At 43.9% G+C, this 21,280-nt stretch overlaps 1 protein-coding gene across 3 annotated transcripts in view; it reads right to left on the bottom strand.

Moving 5' to 3' along the window:
* Window positions 1-4,796, bottom strand: part of chka (choline kinase alpha) — a 67,833-nt gene extending 63,037 nt beyond the window's left edge. For 2 of the 3 annotated variants that reach the window (XM_068046399.1, XM_068046400.1), the window contains exons 1-2: window positions 4,186-4,796; window positions 956-1,064 (exon numbers count right to left, since the gene is read on the bottom strand). In XM_068046399.1, coding sequence (XP_067902500.1) covers window positions 956-1,064; window positions 4,186-4,409 — 333 coding nt within the window. In that variant the 5' untranslated portion in view covers window positions 4,410-4,796. The remainder of the gene's footprint in view (window positions 1-955; window positions 1,065-4,185) is intronic. The other variant, XM_068046402.1, reaches the window with a different exon arrangement.
* Window positions 4,797-21,280: the final 16,484 nt, after the last annotated feature.

Here is a 21,280-nt window from a genome sequence, read left to right as displayed (position 1 = left end):
AATACAGCTGTGACGTATAAATGTAGAATCCTACCTTTAGACCATTTGTAACAGGTGTCTCTTCTAAACTCTTAAGGATTTGTTTATGGGTCTCTGTTCTAAAGAACATGAACTAAACCAAACAGTTCTGTCATAACGACCTGAATTCTGCAAAGCCAAATCAGTGACATGTCTAGCAGTTTACAGTATTCAAAATGAAATAAAAAATCATTTTTCCTTTGTATGAATTTTCATGATTAATGTTTCAGTAATCTGCTGGGAAAGTGGCCATTTTCACTTGCACATTTTCTGAAAAGAAGCAAATTTCTTATTAGCTACTATATTTCTCAATTCCTGTGAACTATTAAATATTTCATTAAACTTTACATCAATCTAGATTGCCATATACTCTACACCTTCTCCAGTTACTGGAGACTAAAATGTTCCATGCCTCACAAAATGACTAATCTGTATTATTTTTCTGTGCACTTCTCTGCAAACTGGAAAATATATTTAATTTAAAAGATCTGTAAAGACATTTTCTAAAGTTTTAACTAGCAACTCAATCTATTATGTGGGTCACTTTATGTTTCTGTTCATGTTGTAGATTAAGACTAGAACTGTAACTCAGTATATTGTTGAAATCTCAGTTGTAAAATAAGGAGAAACATTTGTTCCAAATTATTGGGTAAAAGTAATTTACTCTTGCTCAGAGCAAAGCAAGGTACTAGTTCGTGCAATTTTAACACTACAACATTTTAAAACTGGTTTGTTGACACAGAACGGCTTTGATTCACATTTAGACACAAAGATTCTTAAGCCAATAAAAATGGTGCTCAAAATGAAAATTGATTATTCAACCAAACCATTTACTCTACTACAATTTCCCACTAGTTTCTAACACTTAATGGAAACATCTTTAGCTCTCAGACATGCATCATAAGTGATCATCCCACGTCCGGATACACAGTCTCACCTGAAGTATTGCACCATACAATCGAAGGAGAACACAGCGTGGTTCATCCTTTACACAGCTTTTAGTATCAGGCAATGAGCATTGAAAAAGTAGATTACTAAGGCCACCCCTGCAAAATAAGAGGATGATAATATTAGATAAGACCAAAAATGGAACGGTTGAAATTTCCAGTCAAATTAGTTACAATACCATCTGTGGTGGGCAGGTTGCTGGAGTCTATAATCAAGGATAGGGTGACTGAACACCTACAAAAATTTCAGTTAATCAGGGACAGCCAGCATGGATTCATGATGGGAAGGTCATGCCTGACAAATCTCAGAATTTTTTGAAGAGGTGACTAAGGTAGTGGACAGGAGAATGTCTATGGATGTTATTTATATGGACTTCCAGAAGGCATTTGATAAAGTCCCACATAAGAGACTGTTAACTAAGGTAGAAGCCTATGAAGTTGAGGGCAAATTATTGACATGGTTAGGAAGTTGGTTGAGTGGGGATAATGGGTAAGTACTCCGATTGGCAGGATGTGACTAGTGGTGTCCCACAGGGATCTGTGTTGGGGCCTCAATTATTCACATTATTCATTAACGAATTGGATGATGGCATAGCAAGTCATATATCCAAATTTGCTGATGATACAAAGTTAGGCAGCATTGTAGACAGTCTAGATGCTGGCATAAAATTGCAAAGAGATATTGACAGACTAGGTGAATGGGCAAAACTGTGGCAGATAGATTTCAATGCGGGCAAGTGTGAGATTATCCATTTTGGACCAAAAAAGGATAGAGCAGGGTACTTTCTAAATAGGAAGAGGTTGAGTACAGTGAATGTCCAAAGAGACTTGGGGGTTCAGGTGCATAGATCTTTAAAATGCCACGAGCAAGTGCAGAAAATAATCAAAAAGGCTAATGGAATGCTAGCCTTTATATCTAGAGGACTTGAGTATAGAGACACAGAGGTTATGCTGCAGCTGTACAAAACCATGGTTAGACCCCACTTGGAATACTGTGAGCAGTCCTAGGCACCACACCTTAGGAAGGAGATATTGGCCTTGGAGGGAGTGCAATGTAGGTTTACACGAATGATACCTGGACTACAGGGGTTAAGTTATGAGGAGAGATTACACAAATTAGGCCTGTTTTCACTAGAATTTAGAAGGTTAAAGGGTGATCTGAGCAAAGTCTTCAGGATATTAACAGGAAAAGACAGGCTAGATAAAGATAAACTATTTCCACTGGTTGGAGATTCTAAAACTAGGGGGCATAGTCTAAAAATTAGGACCAGACCGTTCAGGAGAGATGTTAGGAAGCACTTCTTCACGCAAAGGGTGGTAGAGGTTTGGAACTCTCTCCCACATAACAGCATTTTAAATCTGAGATAGATAGATTTTTGTTAAGCAAAGATATCAAGGGATATGGGCCAAAGGAAGGTATATGGAGTTAGGCCACGGATCAGCCATGATCTCATTGAATGGCAGGACAGGCTCGAGGAGCTGAATGTCCTACTCCTGTTCCTATCTTCCTATGTAACTCATGTTTCGAGTTTTACCAAGTGAATGCTGTGCTACAGAACAAATTCTGGTGAATAACTCACAAATTGACGCAGATTTTTGTTTTTTTACAATCCGCAAACCTGGCAGTGTGATTTATGCATTGATGCAATTGATGTTTTTCAACATATAAACAACCAACTACAATATTTCCTCTTCAACGGAATGCCAGAATTCTAAGGCAACCAGATTGAGGAATCCAACATTGTAGCAAAATGCAACAATGGGAATAATTGGCAATGTATTCTGCATAGCATAGATGTTTTACACTCTGTAACTATGCCACGTAATTTTCCAGAGTGAACGTTCTGCATTGCCACTTACCTGTGTAGTGAATTTTTTTTTTGACTATCCGAGAAGGCAGAAAGTTACTGGGGCTAAGAGGGTTAAATTATGAGGACAGATTGTACAAACTTGGCATGTATTCCCTTGAGTATAGGAGATTGAGGGCTAATGTGATCAAGGTATTTAAAATGTTAAAAAGGATTTCATAGGGTAGATGCAAAGAAAAACTATTTCCTGTGGTGGCACAATCAAGAACAAGGGGTCCCAACCTAAAAGTTAGAGAGCTAGGCCATGCATGAGCAAAATCAAGCAGTACATTTTCTACACAAAGGGAGTAGAAATTTGGAACTCCCTTCCCCAAATTTTGTGACTTCTAGAACAATTTGAAGCTTTCAAGACTGAGATAGTTTTTTTTTTGGTAAGGGCATCAAGGGATATGGAGCAAAGGTGGGAAAATGGAGTTGAGTTGCAGATCAGTCATGATCCAATTGAAAAGCAGAGCAGACTCAAGGGGCTGAATGGTCTACTCCTGCTCCTATGTTCTTGTAACCAGGCCGATACATCTGTTAAGTGTTTACTTGCTGTAAAGACAATCACAACAGTTTTACATAATATATTTATTATATTCAAACCCCAAATTCTTGTTTCATAATACCCTCTGGCCCCAAACCCATGTGGAACCTTTCATTCCAAACTAGAATGAAACTAATTAACTCCACATCATTTGTATTTCGAACTGGATTAAACAAATAAACTTTAAGTTTCCATCAAATAAGCATTTATATGTCTAGTTGAAATAGGCTTCAAATGGAATGCATTCTCAGCATTTAAGGAACAACGCTGAGTGAGCAGGATCAAATTCACCTCAAGTCCTTGATAAATGCGCATTTAATTAATGTTATAATCTTTCAAATCCTCAATAACAGTTAAAAATCTGACAGGCCAAATTTTAAATAATCCAAAGTTATCTTCCCGCCCGAATATATTTCCTCATTTCCTTCACAATTCAAACACAAGGCAAAACGTTAAATGGATCGTGTCACCATAGAGCTATCTGAAGCCTTCCCGACCTTTCCGTTCTTTCTGTATTTTTCATTGACAGTTCCTTTTTTAAATCAGAACCCATATTGGAATATTAAACAAATATTATTGGTCTCGATGGTACTCGAGCGTATCCGGGATCCTCTAGCTCTGCTGGAAGGTGAAGATGTAGACTCCATTTTTAGACAACTCGTTTATTTTTTTTCTCTCTCTTTTTGCATATACCCCGTCACAAATTCAGTGTTTTCTTTAGATCCCACGGCTACTCCATTTAAAAAAAAAATCAAACAGTCGGGCAACAGAAAATCCCCAAAATACTACAACGAAGAAAATATTTTTAAAGCATTCACACACAAACCTTATGATGCTAATTTGAAATTCATCCTCTGTCAAGGTTTTCCAAGCACCTCGAAGAAACTCTTTGCACCAAAGATAAGCTTTATGCTTGGTTTGCTGATCGGGTGCGTCTTGTCTTCCGGCTTTGTATTCGGTGGTTTCTTCATGCTGGACGCGAATGCCATTCTGCGCGATCAGCAGCCCCATCCCGAGAGTGTCCTCTGCGCTGGAGAATTTGGTTTTCATTTATATTGACGGAAAAGAATAAGATTGCAATTATAACTTAAGGCGCAAAAAAAAACCCTAACGGTTGGAATAAATCCCCCTCACTCCAGCAGAGAAAATCAAACCTTATCGAAACAACCACACCTAACACCTAGTATCTCTGTGGGAGAGAAAAAAACTCAATATTTCAAAATTATTTCTTTTGAACTATATGTCAAAAAATACAATTGCTTTATATATATAATTAAATGTAAACGTCAGTAGATAATATAAATCTACAGCTATTGAAAGGATGAATCAGTTTACGTTTCCGAAAGCTAATCGCTGTAAACAGTAATATTCTTCCTATAAAAGCCCCAAGCAGCAGTGTCCGAGCGCAAACCTCACTACGCGCACCCACAGCATCTGCAATGAATATAACTTTTTCGTCACGTCTTTTACCAATAAGCATGAAGAATGTGATTGGAAATCCGGCCCTACCCGCCCCCACACCATCCAATGGCACCAGAGCTTTCGTTTCAATGAGGCCCTCACCTCAGCACACTTAATATATTTCTACTTTGCACTTGGTTTCCCTCGCCAAGTTTCTTAAAAATATGTTCTAAAATGCAGTGACCCTTTCCCCTTCCGAAGAATTCCAAAGTTTAACCCAGCATTCACCAACAGCAAGGATCCTTTTGTTTTTACAAAACTGACCTGTGGGTTATTACAGTACTGGCATAAAAAGACATAAAAATCTGCATTTGGAAAGCAAATACTGGGAAGGCACGCGTGAATAGAAAAGACATGGTGTAGAACCGATTGGGATTCCGATGAAGAGTCTGCATTTAAAACGTTTCTCATTGCAGATGCAGGAGGACCTGCTGCGTTTTGCAGCATTTTCCATCTTTAGGTTATCAGAGTGCTCTGCTACATGGATTGATGGAGGAGCCAAGCTGTTCAGAGTCCTGATTGCAGTATTACAGTTATAACAATGTTAGGATGATAGGTCAATAAAATAGATTTTTGAAAATAAGATATTGAAAAGTATAAACAGGAAGATGTCAGCATCTTAGTACTATATATGGACTGCCAGATTAAGGCATTTTAAACATTTTTGCTGTCATCTCTGAGCCAATTTTACTACCTTATAGGTTTCATAAAATTTTAACACATCGACTGTAGTAAGGCATCCAATTAGTACAGACAAACAACAATCATTATTAAGCATCTCCACAAGCAAGATGCAAGGTTGTTGAACCCACAAATATCTGAGTGGTAACCCAACTGTTGGAGCTCATCAGAATTTATCCTATGTTAGAAATTAGCAATGAAAACAGAAAATTCTGGAAATACTCACAGGTTTGGCAGCCTGTGTGGCAAGAGGAACAGAGTTAACATTTCAGGTCAATGACCCTTCATCAGAATTGGGAAAAGTTAGAAATGTAATAGGTTTTTAGTGGGTCAAATGGGGGCAGGTGGAGAAATGACAAAAGGGAAGGTCTGTGATAGGGCAAAAGATGGGAGAGATTAAATGACAAAAGAGTTGGTGGTGAGGGAGAGTTAAAGGGAGTAGGAATGCTACAAGTAAAGAGACAAAAGGGGAGATGGTGGCATAATGGTATTGTCGCTGGATTAATAATCCAGAGGATCTGGGGACATGGGTTTGAATCCCACCACGGCAGATGGTGAAATTTGAATTCAATTAATAAACCTGAAATTAAAAAGCTAGTCTAATGATGACCATGAAACCATTGTAAAATGTTGTAAAAGCCCATTTGGTTCACTTTAAGAAAGGAAATCTGCTGTCCTTACCTGGTCTGGCCTTCATGTGACTCCAAACCCACAGCAATGTGGTTGACTCTGAAATGGCCTAGCTAGCCACTTAGTTCAAGGGGCAATTAGGGATGGGCAATAAATGCTGGCTTAGCCAGCAGTGCCCACATCCCACAAACAAATTAAAAAATGCCACCAGAGGAGATGTGAATGGCAAAATAATGAATAGTTGCTGTCCAAAAGCAGAACAAGAGAAAATAAGATTAAGACTGAAACATGCAAAGGAAACAAAATAGGGGCAGAGATTATAATCTGAAATTGTTGAACTCAATATTGAGTCCAGAAGGCTGTAAAATGCCTTATTGAAAGATGAAGTGCTGCTCCTTGAGCTTCATTGGAACACTGCGGTAAGCCGAGGTCAGCATGAGAGCAACGTAGAGAATTAAAATGGCAGGCGACTAGAAGCCCAGGGTCATGCTTGCAGACTGAACGGAGATGTTCTGCAAAGCAGTCTCCCCAGTGTAGAGCAGACTGCATTGTGAGCAGCAAATACAGTTTACTAAACAGAAAGAAGTACACCATAAATTGTTGTTTCACCTAGAAGGAGTGTTTGGGGCCTTGGACAGTGAAAAAAGAGGAGGTAAAAGGGCAGGTATAGCACCTCCTGTGCTTCTGTGGAAACGTGCCCTGGGAAGGGGATGGGGTGTTGGGGATAATTGAGGAGTGGACCAGGGTGTTGCAGAGGGAACAGTCCCTGTGGAATGCTGAAGGGTCAGATGTGGAGGATGATCTGTTGGATACAGAGGCTGGAACGTGATGACTAGGAGAACTCTATCATGGCTCTGGGTGGGAGGAGAGGGGGTGAGAGCAGAAGTGCAGGAAATGGTTCGGACACGGTCAAGGGCCCTGTCAACCATGGTGAGGGGAATTCTCAGCTGAGGAAAAAGGAAGACATATCAGAAGCATGGGGTGGGGTGGGGTGAGGTCCCAAGTAGGATTAGAACAAGAAATGTTTCACATATCCCACAAAAAGGCAGGCATAGCTAGGACCCATGTGGCTACCCAGAGAAACACCTTTTATTTGGAGGAAGTAAGGCGAGTTAAAGGAGAAGTTGTTCAATAAGAGGACAAGTTCAGCCAGGTGAAGGAGGGTGGCGGTGGATGGAAACTGGTTGGGCCGCCACTCAATGAAGAAGCAGAGAGCCCTCAGACCGACCTCGTGAGCAATGAAGGTGTGGAGAGATTGGATGTCCACGGTGAAGAGGAGACGGTTACAACCAGGAAATTAAAAACTGTTAAAGTAAAGGAGGGCACCAGAAGAGTCAAGGATGTAGATGGGGAGAGACTGGTGTTATGACCAGGTGAGAAATGGTTTTGGGGTCTATTACTGTCTTCACCTGGTATTATTGTAACAGGGTTTAATTTTAAACACAAACTGTGTTTTGAGCTCCCCCTTTGTGAATCCTCGTTCAAAGCTTTCCAATTATAAGGCAAAGAAACCAACACACCAGGTTTCCTCATGTTTAAAGAAGAAAAATGAAATTTATTAAACCTTAAACTCTAATACAGTTGACGCCTAGGGCTATAGGACACACTCACAATAGCATGCACACGCAATATACACATGCAGATAGGGACAGAAAAGAGAAGAAAAGATAAAGTGGAACAGTTTGAGGCAATATCTTGTTGCTGAGCTTCAAGCTCACAGTATAGTCCTTTTGTAGGTAATTCTTGCTGTTTCATTGGGGCCTAGTATTCTGCTTAAACCTTGTTCACGTAGGAGACTTTTCTCTCTTTTAGGTTCACATTTTCACAAGATTCAGTTCTGTGGGAAGGAGATGGGAGCAGGCAGACAGGAGAGGGTTCTGCTTCAGTTCCAGGAGTACACGGCGTTCTGATTTCAAATTCTGTTTTCCCAATTTAATACTCCCCTAGTTGGCCAGCAGGTGGTCACGTGACTGAGTGGCTTGACCAGGTCTCTTCTGTGTATTGGGGCAGGGTCTGGTTCCTTTGTTTCAACACTGTCTGGTACTATGCAAATATATTTCCAGTCAGGGGCTTGCAATTTTAAGTTTTAATGTTCATGTAGCGAAATAATGTGTGCCTCAGTCTTGGCAGGTGGGGGGTTTGCCTGACACTGGACTAGGGGAGAAAAAATAGAGTCAAGATAGGAAGAAATCAGTTCAGTTGGGCAGGAACGGGCTGAAACGATAGGTCTACTAGTTTAGTCCTATTTGTGGATCTTGGGAAGAAGGTGGAAGCAGGCTGGTTGGGGTTGGAAGCTGTGGAGGGAACATCTCCAGAGGATATGAGTTCAGTGGCAGTGCTGAAGACAGTGGCTTGATGTTCAATGATGGGGTCATGGTCCAGGGGGCAATAGGAGGAAATATTACAGAGTTAACATTTGGCCTCTGCTAAGTGGAGGTCAGATCGCCAGACAACAACAGCACCACCCTTGTCAGCAGGTTTGAAACCAATGTTAAGGTTTGGACCTGAGAGAACGGAGTGCAGCAAGTTCAGAGTGAGACAGGTTAGAGTGAGTGAGGGGAGCAGAGAAATTGAGATGGCTGTTGCCACACTGGCAGTTCTCATTGAAAAGATCGAGAGAGGGTAAGAGGCTGGAGGGAGAGGTCCAGGTGGAGAGAGAATACTGGAGATGGGTAAAAGGGTCCGCTGTGCGGGCGAAGACACCTGGCCAAAAAAGTGAGAGCGGAGGCGAAGGCGACAGAAGAAGAACTCAACATCATGCTGAGCTCAAAATTCATTGAGGTGGGGCATATGGGGATGAAGCTGAGGCCTTTGCTAAGGACAGATCATTCTGGGTCAGAGAGGGGAGGGTCAAAGGGTATCATGAATGCACAGCAAGAGGTGAGATTAGAAGCAGGGGTCAGAGGGAAGTGAAGGGGAAGAAAGATCTGGGGGGGGGCATTGGTATCCATGAGTTGTTGGAACTTGCGATCCTTCACGCCTGAAAGGAAGAGAAAAGGTTTTTTGTTAAGGCGTCGGATGACATGAAGGATGAAATGAAACTGCGGAGCAGGACAGCTTTGAGATAGGGTGAGATAGAGTGAATGAGGAGGTGGTGATGTAGTGATAATGTCACTGAACTTTCAATCCAGAGCCCCAGGCTAATGCTCTAGGGTCACAAGTTCAAATCCCACCATGGCAGCTGGTGGAATTTAAATTCAATTAATAAATCTGGAATTAAAGAAGCTAGTCTCAGTAATGGTGACCATGAAACCGATGGTCGTAAAAGCCCATCTGGTTCACTTCCTTTAGGGAAGGAAATCTGCCATCCTTACCTGATCTGGCCTACATGTGACTCCAGACCCACGGCAATGTGGTTGACTCTTAAGTACCCTCCAAACTTCCAGAGAAAAGTCTAAAAGGAATGAAACCGGACGGACCACCCGGCATCAACCTAGGTACCAGAAACGACAACAGCACACCCAGTTCTGTCGACTCTGCAAAGTCCTCCTTACTATCATCTGGAAGTTTGTGCCAAAATTGGGAGAGCTATCAAGCAACAGCCTGACATGGCCATAATCATGGAATCATAACTTACAGATAATGTCCCAGACATCACCATTCCTGGGTATGTCCCATCCCACCGACAGGACGGACCCACCAGAGGTGGCGGCAGAGTGGTATACAGTCAGGAGGGAGTTGCCTTACGAGTCCTCAACATTGACTCCATGAAGTCTCATGGTATCAGGTCAAACACGGTCACAGAAACCTCCTGCTGATTATTACCTACCGTCTCCCCTCAGCTGATGAATCAGTATCCCTCCTTGTTGGACACCACTTAGAAGAAGCACTGAGGGCAGCAAGGGTGCAGAATGTACTCTGGGTGGAGGACTTCAACGTCCATCACCAAGAGCGGCTCGGTAGCACCACTACTGACCGAGCGAGCTGAGTCCTAAACGACATAGCTGCTAGACTGGGTCTCGGGCTGGTGGTGAGGGAGCCAACAAGAGGGAAGAGCCTACTCCCTCGTCCTCACTGATCTACTTGTCACAGATGCCCATGCATCTGTCCATGATAGTATTGGTAGGAGTGACAACTGCACAATCCTTGTGGAGACAAAGTCCCATCTTCACATTGAGGACACCCTCCAACTTGTTGTGTGGCACTACCACCGTGCTAAATAGGATAGATTTCAAACAGATCTAGCAACTCAAAACTGGGCTATGGACCATCATCAGCAGCAAAATTGCACTCAACCACAATCTGTTACCTCATGGCCCGGAATATCCCCCACTCTACGATTATCATCGAGCCGGTGGATCAACCCTGATTCAATGAACAGTGCAAAAGGGCATGCCAGGAGCAGCACCAGGCATACCTAAAAAAGAGGTGTCAACCTGATGAAGCTGCAACACAGGACGACTTGTGTGCCGAACAGCGGATGCAGCATGTGATAGACAGGGCTAAGCGATTCCACAACCAACTGATTAGATCTAAGCTCTGCAGTCCTGCCACATCCAGTTGTGAATGGTGGTGGACAATTAAACAACTTACACAAGGAACTGGCTCCACGAATAATCCTATCCTCACTGATGGGGGAGCCCAGCACACCTTTGCAAAAGAAAGGCTGAAGCATTTGCAACCAGCTTCAGCCAGAAGTGCTAAGTGAATGATCCATATCAGCGTCCTCCTGAGGTCCCCAGCATCACAGATGCCAGTCCTCAGCCAATTTTATTCACTCCATGTGATATCAAGAAATGACTGAAGGCATTGGATACTGCAAAGGCAGTGGGTCCTCACAACATTCCGGCAATAGTACTGAAGACCTGTGCTCCAGAACTGGGTGTGCCCCTAGCCAAGCTGTTCCAGTACAGCTACAACACTAGCATCTACTCGACAATGTGGATAATGACCCAGGTATGTCCTGTAAACAAAAAAGCAGGACAAATCTAATCCAACCACTAACCGCCCCATCAGTCTACTCTCGATCATCAGCAAGATGATGGAAGGTGCTATCAAGTGGCACTTACTTAGCAATAACCTGCTCACTGACGTTCAGTTTGGTTTCTGGCAGGGCAACTCAGTTCCTGACCTCATTATAGCCTTGGTCCAAACATCGACAAAAGAGCTGAACTCAAGAGGTGAGGTGAGAGTGACTGCCCTTGACATCAAGGCAACATTTGACTGAGTGTGGCATCAAGGAGCCCTAGCAAAACTGGAGTTAATGGGAATCAGGGGGAAAACTCTCCACTGGGTGTAGTCATACCTAGCACAAAGGAAGATGGCATTGGTTGTTGGAGGTCACTCATCTCAGTCTCGGAATATCACTGCAGGAGTTCCTCAGGGTTGTGTCCTAGGCCCAACCATCTTCAGCTGCTTCATCCCTTCATTATAAGGTCAGAAGTGGGGCTGATCGCTGATGATTGCATAATGTTCAGCACCATACCTAACTTCTCAGATACTGAAGCAGTCCTTGTCCATATGTAGCAAGACCTGGACAACATTCAGGCTTGGGCTGATTAGTGGCAAGTAACATTCGCGCCACGCAAGTGCCAGGCAATGACCATCTCCAACAAGAGAGAATCTAACCCTCTCCCGTTGACATTCAATGTCATTACCATCTCTGAATCCCCCACTATCAACATCCTGGTGGTTACCATTGACCTGAAACTCTATTGGACCTGCCATATAAATACTGTGGCTACAAGAGCAGGTCAGAGGCTGGGAATCTGTGGTGAGTAACTCAATTGGTTCCCCAAAGCCTGCCCACCATCTACAAGGCACAAGTCAGGAGTTTGATGGAATGCTCTCCACTTTCTTGTAAGAGTGCAGCTCCAACAACACTCAAGAAGCTCAACACCATCCAAGGCAAAGCAGCCTGCTTGATTGGCTGCCCATTCACAGCCTTCAAAATTCACTCCCTCTACCACCGACGACGACAGCAGCAGTGTGTTCCATCTACAAGATGCACTGCATCAAATTGCCAAGGGTCCTTCGACAGCACCTTCCAAACCCACGACCTCGACCACCGAGAAGGAGAAGGGCAGCAGATGCATGGAAACTTCACCACTTGCAAGTTCCTCTCCAAGCCATCTTGACTTGGAACTATATCGCCGTTCCTTCACCGTCACTGGAACTCCTTTCCTAACAGAACTGTGGTGTACCAACATCATATGGATTGCAGCGGTTCAAGAAGGCAGCTCACCACCACCTCTCAAGGACAATTAGGGATGGACAATAAATGCTTGCCTAGCCGGTGAAAGAATAAAAAAAGTCAGTGCTGCTGAAGAGAGAGGCTGAGAGTGTGCACATGGCGACGCATGGCACTGAGTGTGGATGTCAGGATGTGGATCAAACAGCAGTTCAAGGAGCACTAAATGTCTCAGAGATAACTGTAATCGTGGGTGGAACCGAAACATGAAGGGTAGCGTTTCAGTTGGAATCCACGTGGAATAACTTGGAGCTGGAGACAGTTGCTGAGGAAAGAGATGTGGCTGTGAAAGCAAGTTTTGGTCGATATCTAATCAAACATGAGAAGGGAAATAGAAATCAAGAAAAGTGAACAAGGTAAAAGAGCCAAACAGAAATCCTGTTGGAGAGAAGAGCAGAACTTCTACAAGGTTGGCAATCCTGGAAGAGAAGTGACAGTGAATTAAACAATAATATAGTAGCAAAATACTGCAGTTTCAGTATCTGCAGTACTGTGCTTTTGTATTAGAAATTAGCAATATGCTTAGGTATATGTATATATCTGTATTTATATTCAGCTTGAAATAGGTAAAGGAATAATTAGTGCTGTAAGTTTCATTTTACTGGGAATTGCTTACTGTTTCATTTCCCTCAAAACAAGTGGAATGATTATTCTTAGGTCACTATCATTAGCCTGAACAAGGGGTCATAGCTGGATACTTGCGTAAATAGATAACCATACTACAAAGCTGTGCTAGGCTTTTCATTTAACCTTGCTTAATTAGGATGCCTGCTGAAATGTAAAAGTTAATTGGTATGTAGGAATAGAATAGGAGTTACTTTAGTGAATTACCATCATTCAACAGTTGAATAAGAAACAAGGACACTGAACTGAATGGCAATTTATGAGCAGCTCATTAACAGACCTTATGAACAGCTTTGAACATGAATAAATGGTGATAGAACAGATACAGATAATGAAACTCCTGGGAGTTAGTTTGATGGCCAGAGATGGAATGTTACTGGGGAGGATGGAATTGATCAGGGAGAACAGCTTGAGATGGGATAAGGAAAGCACGATGAATGGGCCTGATTGATCGAGGACACAAAGTATGTATGAAGGCTCAAGAAAATATTAAAGGCGATTTTTTTTACCCATGGTTTAGACAAAAAAACTCAATGTTTTATAGTGTATTTCAAAATAAAGTAAATCTTTATAGGACAATAATCATCAAGGTCCACCCCTGAAAAAGGAGAGACATTGGGACCTCAGTGCATTAGGCAGTGGAGAGAAACTCCAAAGGGTGCATCTATGCTAATACTCTTGGGTAGTTTGAGAAGTCATGAAGATGTGAGGCACTGAGACGAGAAGAGCAAAAAGCAGGCAAAAAGCTGTTCACGCATGCCTGCCATCCTGCCTGATCTGGAACCGTACTCGCAATATTTCATGGTCATATGTTTTTACAGTATAACTAGTGTGTTATATTCTGTCTTCACTTCAACACAGGGGAGTCTGCCATTGCCCAGCAGCAGCAACATGATGTGAGGAGACAACTGACCATAAGAGGCCCAGGTAAGTTTTAAAATTTTGCATGTTTATGAGCTCCTTGTGGGCCATGAGGAGCAGGGCTGCTAACCCAGACCTCATAAGGAAGTCTTCAGCCTTCCCAACCCTGCCCTTCACCCTTCCTGATTGCTGTCATCAACAGGATCTCTCATCCCAAATGCAAAATCAGCTTTCCGCCCCTCCCCCTCCTGATGGTGGCCTCAGCTTTCTTCCTCCTCCTCCTCCACTTCTAATCATAGTCTGAGCCTCTCCCCTACTGACTGCAGGGACCATTCTCATGGGTCTTTGACTGCAGTCTCCTGTCACTAAATTTCCATTCCTATCAATCTGGCAGACTGTCACAAAGAGTTATTTAATTGAGGCCCTGTCATTGAGATTGGCAGTCTTCACATTCCCTGCCTTGTTAGATTCTTCACCGGCTATCGGGCTCCCCTGTAATCTACCCACATCCCATTAATATCTGGGCCCTGTTTCTGCACATAAGTGGGGTTCCTGCTGCACCTCCAATGAAATAACATTGGTAGTGCGGGAGCAGCTCTGAGGAAGTTCTTGGAAATTATCTCCAGGAATAAAAATGACCTGAAAGAAGTCGGGAAGAGATTAATGAGATTGTGTTTAATATCAAACCAGAAAATTAACTAGCATGAACCAACAAATCTGAAATAGTTGACATTAGCAGGACCAAGGGGTATTGATAGGAATCTGTAAAAGGTACAACACAGAAATGGGCTATGCAGCCCAAGCACTTTGTGTCAGCATTTACGCTTTGCATGAGAAAATAGTTCTAATCACATTTGTCCACCCTGTTCCTTTACCCTTCTGCCCTCTGTATAATCCAGTCTTGAATGTTGACAGTTCTACCTCAACCACCATCCCTGAAAGCAAATTCCACATCCTTACAACTCTCTGTGTGATGAAGTTTCTCCTGCTCACAGGTCTAAATTTCCAACATATAATCTTGTATCAATGGTTCCTTCAACTAGAGTGGGTTGGGTTCCAGGTCTTTTAGGCAACCTGAAGTCTGGCAGAAGCTGATGGTAATTTTGGAGGCGCTGCCATTTAATTTGTTATATACCAGCGCAATGTATGCAGCCTCTATATATAATGCGTATGTAACAGAAAATTCCAGACAACATTAAGATAAAGTTCAAGTCTTGCTTGTGAACCTGTTACACCACCTATGTTTTTTTCCATCTGTTCTTGGGTTGTGAACATCGCTGGCAAGGCCAGCATCTATTTTCCATCCCTAATTGCCATTGAGAAAGTAGTGGTGAGCTGCCTTATTTAATCACTGCAGTCCATGTGGTGTAGGTACACCCACAGTGCTGGTAGCAAGGGAGTTCCAGGATTTTGATCCAGCAACAGTGTAGGGACATCGATATAGTTCCAAGTCAGTATGGTGTCTTGGGGGGGAACTTGCCTTCTAGGTGGTAGAGATTGTAGATTTGGAAGTTGCTGTTGAAGGAGCCTTGGTGAGTTGCTGCAGTGCATCTTGTAGATGGTACACACTGCTGCTTCTGTGCACCAGTCATGGAGGGAGTGAATGTTGAATGTGGTGGATGGGGTGCCAATCAAGCAGGCTGTTTTGTCTTGGATGGTGTTGAGGTCAAGCTTCTTGAGTATTGTTGGAGCTGCACTCATCCAGGCAAGTGGAGAGTATTCCATCACACTCCTGACTTGTGCCTTACATTGAGGACAGGTTTTGGGGAGTCAAGAGGTGAGTTACACGCCACATAATTCTCAGCCTCTGACCTGTTCTTGTAGCCACATTATTTATATGGCAGGTCCAGTTAAGTTTCTGGTCAATGGTAACGTCCTGCATGTTGATGGTTGGGGATTCAGCAATGGTAATGCCATTGAATGTCAAGGGGAGATGGTTAGATTCTCCCTTGTTGGAGATGGTCATTGCCTGCCACTTGTGTGGCGTGAATGCTACATGCCACTTATCAGTCCAAGCCTGAGTGTTGTCCAGGTCTTGCTACATGCTGGCAAAGACTGCTTCAGTATCTGAGGAGTTGCGAATGGAACTTAACACTATGCAATCATCACCGAACATTCCCAATTCTGACCTTATGATGGAAGGAAGGACATTAATGAAGCAGCTGAAGATGGCTGGGCCTAGGACACTGCCTGAGGAACTGCTGCAGTGATGTCTTGGGGGCTCAGATGATTGGCCTCCCACAATCACAACCATCTTCCTTTGTGCTAGGTATGACCCCAGCCATTGGAGACTTTTCCACTTGATTCCCATTGAGTTTGGTTTTACTTGGGCCCCCGATGCCAAAACTTGGTCAAATGTTGCATTGATGTCAAGGGCAGTCACTCTCACCTCACATCTGGAATTCAGCTCTTTTGTCAATGTTTGGACCAAGACTGCAATGAGGCCTGGAGCTGAATGGGCCTGGCGGAAACCAAACTGAGCATCAGGGAGTAGGTTGTTGCTGAGTAAGTGCTGCGACATGTTCCATTACTTTGCTGGTGATTTAGAGAAGACTGATGGGGCAGTATTTGGCCGGATTGGATTTGTCCCACTTTTTGTGGACAGGAGAGACCTGGCCAATTTTCCTATTGTCAAGTAGGGTTTTCCCTCTATTTGGTACTCTCATTACCTGGCACAGGCCCTGTCTGGCAGATAAGTCCTTCAGGACTCAGCCAGTAGTGTTGCTACGGAGCCACTCTTGGTGATGTACATTGAAGTCCCCCACCCAGAGTACATTCTGTGCCACTGATACCCTCGGTGCTTCTTCCAAGTTGTAATAAACATCAGCTGAGGAAGGGCAGTAGGTGGTAATCAGCAAGAGATTTCCTTGCCTGTGTTTGACCTGATTCCAAGACTTCAAGGAATCCGGAGTAAATGTTGAGGATTCCCAGCTCCTTCCCAACTGTATACCACTGTGCTGCCACCTCTGTTGATGGACGAGTCTGGGACATTGTCTGTAAGTTATGATTCGGTGAATATGACTATATTAGGCTGTTGCTTGACCAGTCTGTGGGACAGCTCTCCCAATTTTGGTACAGGTCCCCAGAGATTGGTGAGAAGGAATTTGCAGGGTCAGCTGGGTCAGGTGTGCCTTTGTCATTTCCAGTGCCTAGGCCGATGCTGGGTGGTGTTATTTTTATTTGACTTTTCTCGAGTGGTTTGATACAACTGAGTGTCTTGCTAGGCCATTTCAGAGGTCAGTTAAGAGTCAACCACATCGCTGTGGTTCCATGTGATTCCATGTAGGCCTGGCCAGGTAAGGACAGCAGATTTCCTCCCCTGAGGGATATTAGTGAACGAGATGAATTTTTATGACAATCCAGTAGTTATGTGATCATTACAGTGGTGCAGTGGTTAGCACCGCAGCCTCACAGCTCCAGGGACCCAGGTTCAATTCTGGGTACTGCCTGTGCGGAGTTTGCAAGTTCTCCCTGTGATCGCGTGGGTTTTCGCCGGGTGCTCTGGTTTCCTCCCACAGCCAAAGACTTGCAGGTTGATAGGTAAATTGGCCATTGTAATTTGCCCCTAGTGTAGGTAGGTTATAGGGAATATGGGATTACTGTAGGGTTAGTATAAATGGGTGGTTGTTGGTCGGCACAGACTCGGTGGGCCGAAGGGCCTGTTTCAGTGCTGTATTTCTAAATATAAATAAATATAATATTAGCATTTAATTGAACTTAAATTTCCCCAGCTGCTGTGGTCGGATTTGAACTCATGGGCTGAATTTTCAAAGGGCCATGAGGTCAGGAGCCAGAGCAGATGCAATTTGAAGATCGCGGTCCCGGAGGTCATCTCTGGAAACGATGCCTCCGGGACAGTCCACAATTTTCAATGTCAGGGCGGGAGACAGGGAATGGGGGAAGCCACTTGCCTCTGATTAAGGGACCATTAAGATCCTTTAGGAGTTTGTTAATAGGCCGGGGAGGTTGGTACACAATTATGGAAGGGAATTCCAGCGAACTCGAGCAGTCTGGTGCACATTAGTGCACAGCTGTTGCCTTTGTTGTGGGGCAAAGGGAAGGTGTTTCTTTAAATGTTTAAAATTATCGGTAGCCCCGGTATCCTGCACGGGGACATGCGCAGTACCTTTGTTCTAGCTGTTTTGCCTCTGATCCATTTTATATTTGGTGCTGTTCCTCTGAGGAACTGCCTGATCTCAAAGAACAAAGAACAAAGAACAAAGATAATTACAGCACAGGAACAGGCCCTTCGGCCCTCCAAGCCTGCGCCGATCCAGATCCTCTCTCTAAACATGTCGCCTATCTTCTAAGGTTCTGTATCTCTTTTCTTCCTGCCCATTCATGTATCTGTCTAGATACATCTTAAAAGACTCCATCGTGCCCGCGTCTACCACCTCCGCTGGCAACGCGTTCCAGGTGCCCACCACCCTCTGCGTAAAGAACTTTCCACGCATATCCCCCCTAAACATTTCCCCTTTCACTTTGAACTCGTGTCCTCTAGTAATTGAAACCCCCACTCTGGGAAAAAGCCTCTTGCTGTCCACCCTGTCTATACCTCTCATGATTTTGTACACCTCAATCAGGTCCCCCCTCAACCTCCGTCTTTCTAATGAAAATAATCCTAATCTACTCAACCTCTCTTCATAGCTAGCGCCCTCCATACCAGGCAACATCCTGGTGAACCTCCTCTGCACCCTCTCCAAAGCATCCACATCCTTTTGATAATGTGGCGACCAGAACTGTACGCAGTATTCCAAATGTGGCCGAACCAAAGTCCTATACAACTGTAACATGACCTGCCAACTCTTGTACTCAATGCCCCGTCCGATGAAGGAAAGCATGCCGTATGCCTTCTTGACCACTCTATTTACCTGCGTTGCCACCTTCAGGGAACAGTGGACCTGAACACCCAAATCTCTCTGGACATCAATTTTCCCCAGGACTTTTCCATTTACTGTATAGTTCACTCTTGAATTGGATCTTCCAAAATGCATCACCTCGCATTTGCCCTGATTGAACTCCATCTGCCATTTCTCTGCCCAACTCTCTAATCTATCTACATTCTGCTGTATTCTCTGACAGTCCCCTTCACTATCTGCTACTCCACCAATCTTAGTGTCGTCTGCAAACTTGCTAATCAGTCCACCTATACTTTCCTCCAAATCATTAATGTATATCACAAACTACAGTGGTCCCAGCACGGATCCCTGTGGAACACCACTGGTCACACGTCTCCATTTTGAGAAACTCCCCTCTACTGCTACTCTCTGTCTCCTGTTGCCCAGCCAGTTTTTTATCCATCTAGCTAGTACACCTTGGACCCCAAGCGCCTTCACTTTCTCCATCAGCCTGCCATGGGGAACCTTATCAAACGCCTTACTGAAGTCCATGTATATGACATCGACAGCCCTTCCCTCATCAATCAACTTTGTCACTTCCTCAAAGAATTCTATTAAGTTGGTAAGACATGACCTTCCCTGCACAAAACCATGTTGCCTATCACTGATGAGCCCATTTTCTTCCAAATGGGAATAGATCCTATCCCTCAGTATCTTCTCCAGCAGCTTCCCTACCACTGACGTCAGGCTCACCGGTCTATAATTACCTGGATTATCCCTGCTACCCTTCTTAAACAAGGGGACAACATTAGCAATTCTCCAGTCCTCCGGGACCTCACCCGTGTTTAAGGATGCTGCAAAGATATCTGTTAAGGCCCCAGCTATTTCCTCTCTCGCTTCCCTCAGTAACCTGGGATAGATCCCATCCGGACCTGGGGACTTGTCCACCTTAATGCCCTTTAGAATACCCAAAACTTCCTCCCTCCTTATGCCGACTTGACCTAGAGTAATCAAACATCTGTTCCTAACCTCAACATCCGTCATGTCCCTCTCCTCGGTGAATACCGATGCAAAGTACTCGTTTAGAATCTCACCCATTTTCTCTGAGTCCAAGCATAACATTCCTCCTTTGTCCTTTAGTGGGCCAATCCTTTCTCTAGTTACCCTCTTTCTCCTTATATATGAATAAAAGGCTTTGGGATTTTCCTTAACCCTGTTTGCTAAAGATATTTCATGACCCCTTTTAGCCCTCTTAATTCCTCATTTCAGATTGGTCCTACATTCCCGATATTCTTTCAAAGCTTCGTCTTTCATCAGCCGCCTACACCTTATGTATGCTTCCTTTTTCCTCTTAGCTAGTCTCACAATTTCACCTGTCATCCATGGTTCCCTAATCTTGCCATTTCTATCCCTCATTTTCACAGGAACATGTCTCTTCTGAACGCTAATCAACCTCTCTTTAAAAGCCTCCCACATATCACATGTGGATTTACCTTCAAACAGCTGCTCCCAATCTACATTTCCCAGCTCCTGCCGAATTTTGGTATAGTTGGCCTTCCCCCAATTTAGCACTCTTCCTTTAGGACCACTCTCGTCTTTGTCCATGAGTATTTTAAAGCTTACGGAATTGTGATCACTATTCCCAAAGTAGTCCCCTACTGAAACTTCAACAACCTGGCCGGGCTCATTCCCCAACACCAGGTCCAGTATGGCCCCTTCCCGAGTTGGACTATTTACATACTGCTCTAGAAAACCTTCCTGGATGCTCCTTACAAATTCTGCTCCATCTGGACCTCTAACACTAAGCGAATCCCAGTCAATGTTGGGAAAATTAAAATCTCCTATCACCACCACCCTGTTGCTCCTACATCTTTCCATAATCTGTTTACATATTTGTACCTCTATCTCACGCTCGCTGTTGGGAGGCCTGTAGTACAGCACCCTTGTTACCGCACCCTTCCTATTTCTGAGTTCTGTCCATATTGCCTCACTGCTCGAGTCCTCCATAATGCCCTCCTTCAGCACAGCTGTGATATCCTCTTTGACCAGTAATGCAACTCCTCCACCCCTTTTACCTCCCTCTCTATCCCGCCTGGAGCATCGATATCCTGGGATATTTAGTTGCCAATCATGCCCTTCCCTCAACCAAGTCTCAGTAATAGCAATAACATCATACTCCCAGGTACTAATCCAAGCCCTAAGTTCATCTGCCTTACCTACTACACTTCTTGCATTAAAACAAATGCACCTCAGACCACCAGTCCCTTTATATTCATCATCTGCTCCCTGCCTGTTCTTCCCCTTAGTCACACTGACTTCATTATCTAGTTCCTTACAGGCTTTTGTTACTACCTCCTTACTGTCAACTGACCTCAATTGGTTCCCATCCCCCTGCCACATTAGTTTAAACCCTCCCCAACAGCGTTAGCAAAAGCACCTCCAAGGACATTGGTTCCAGTCCGGCCCAGGTGTAGACCGTCCAATTTGTAATAGTCCCACCTCCCCCAGAACCGGTCCCAATGTCCCAAAAATCTGAACCCCTCCTTCCTGCACCATCTCTCAAGCCACGCATTCATCCTGACTATTCTTTCATTTTTACTCTGACTATCACGTGGCACTGGTAGTAATCCTGAGAT

This window comes from Heterodontus francisci, chromosome 14, assembly GCF_036365525.1.
Source record: "Heterodontus francisci isolate sHetFra1 chromosome 14, sHetFra1.hap1, whole genome shotgun sequence".
Taxonomy (NCBI): domain Eukaryota; kingdom Metazoa; phylum Chordata; class Chondrichthyes; order Heterodontiformes; family Heterodontidae; genus Heterodontus; species Heterodontus francisci.
The sequence above is the reverse complement of the archived record's forward strand: the minus strand, read 5'-3'. Positions and strand labels throughout refer to the sequence as shown.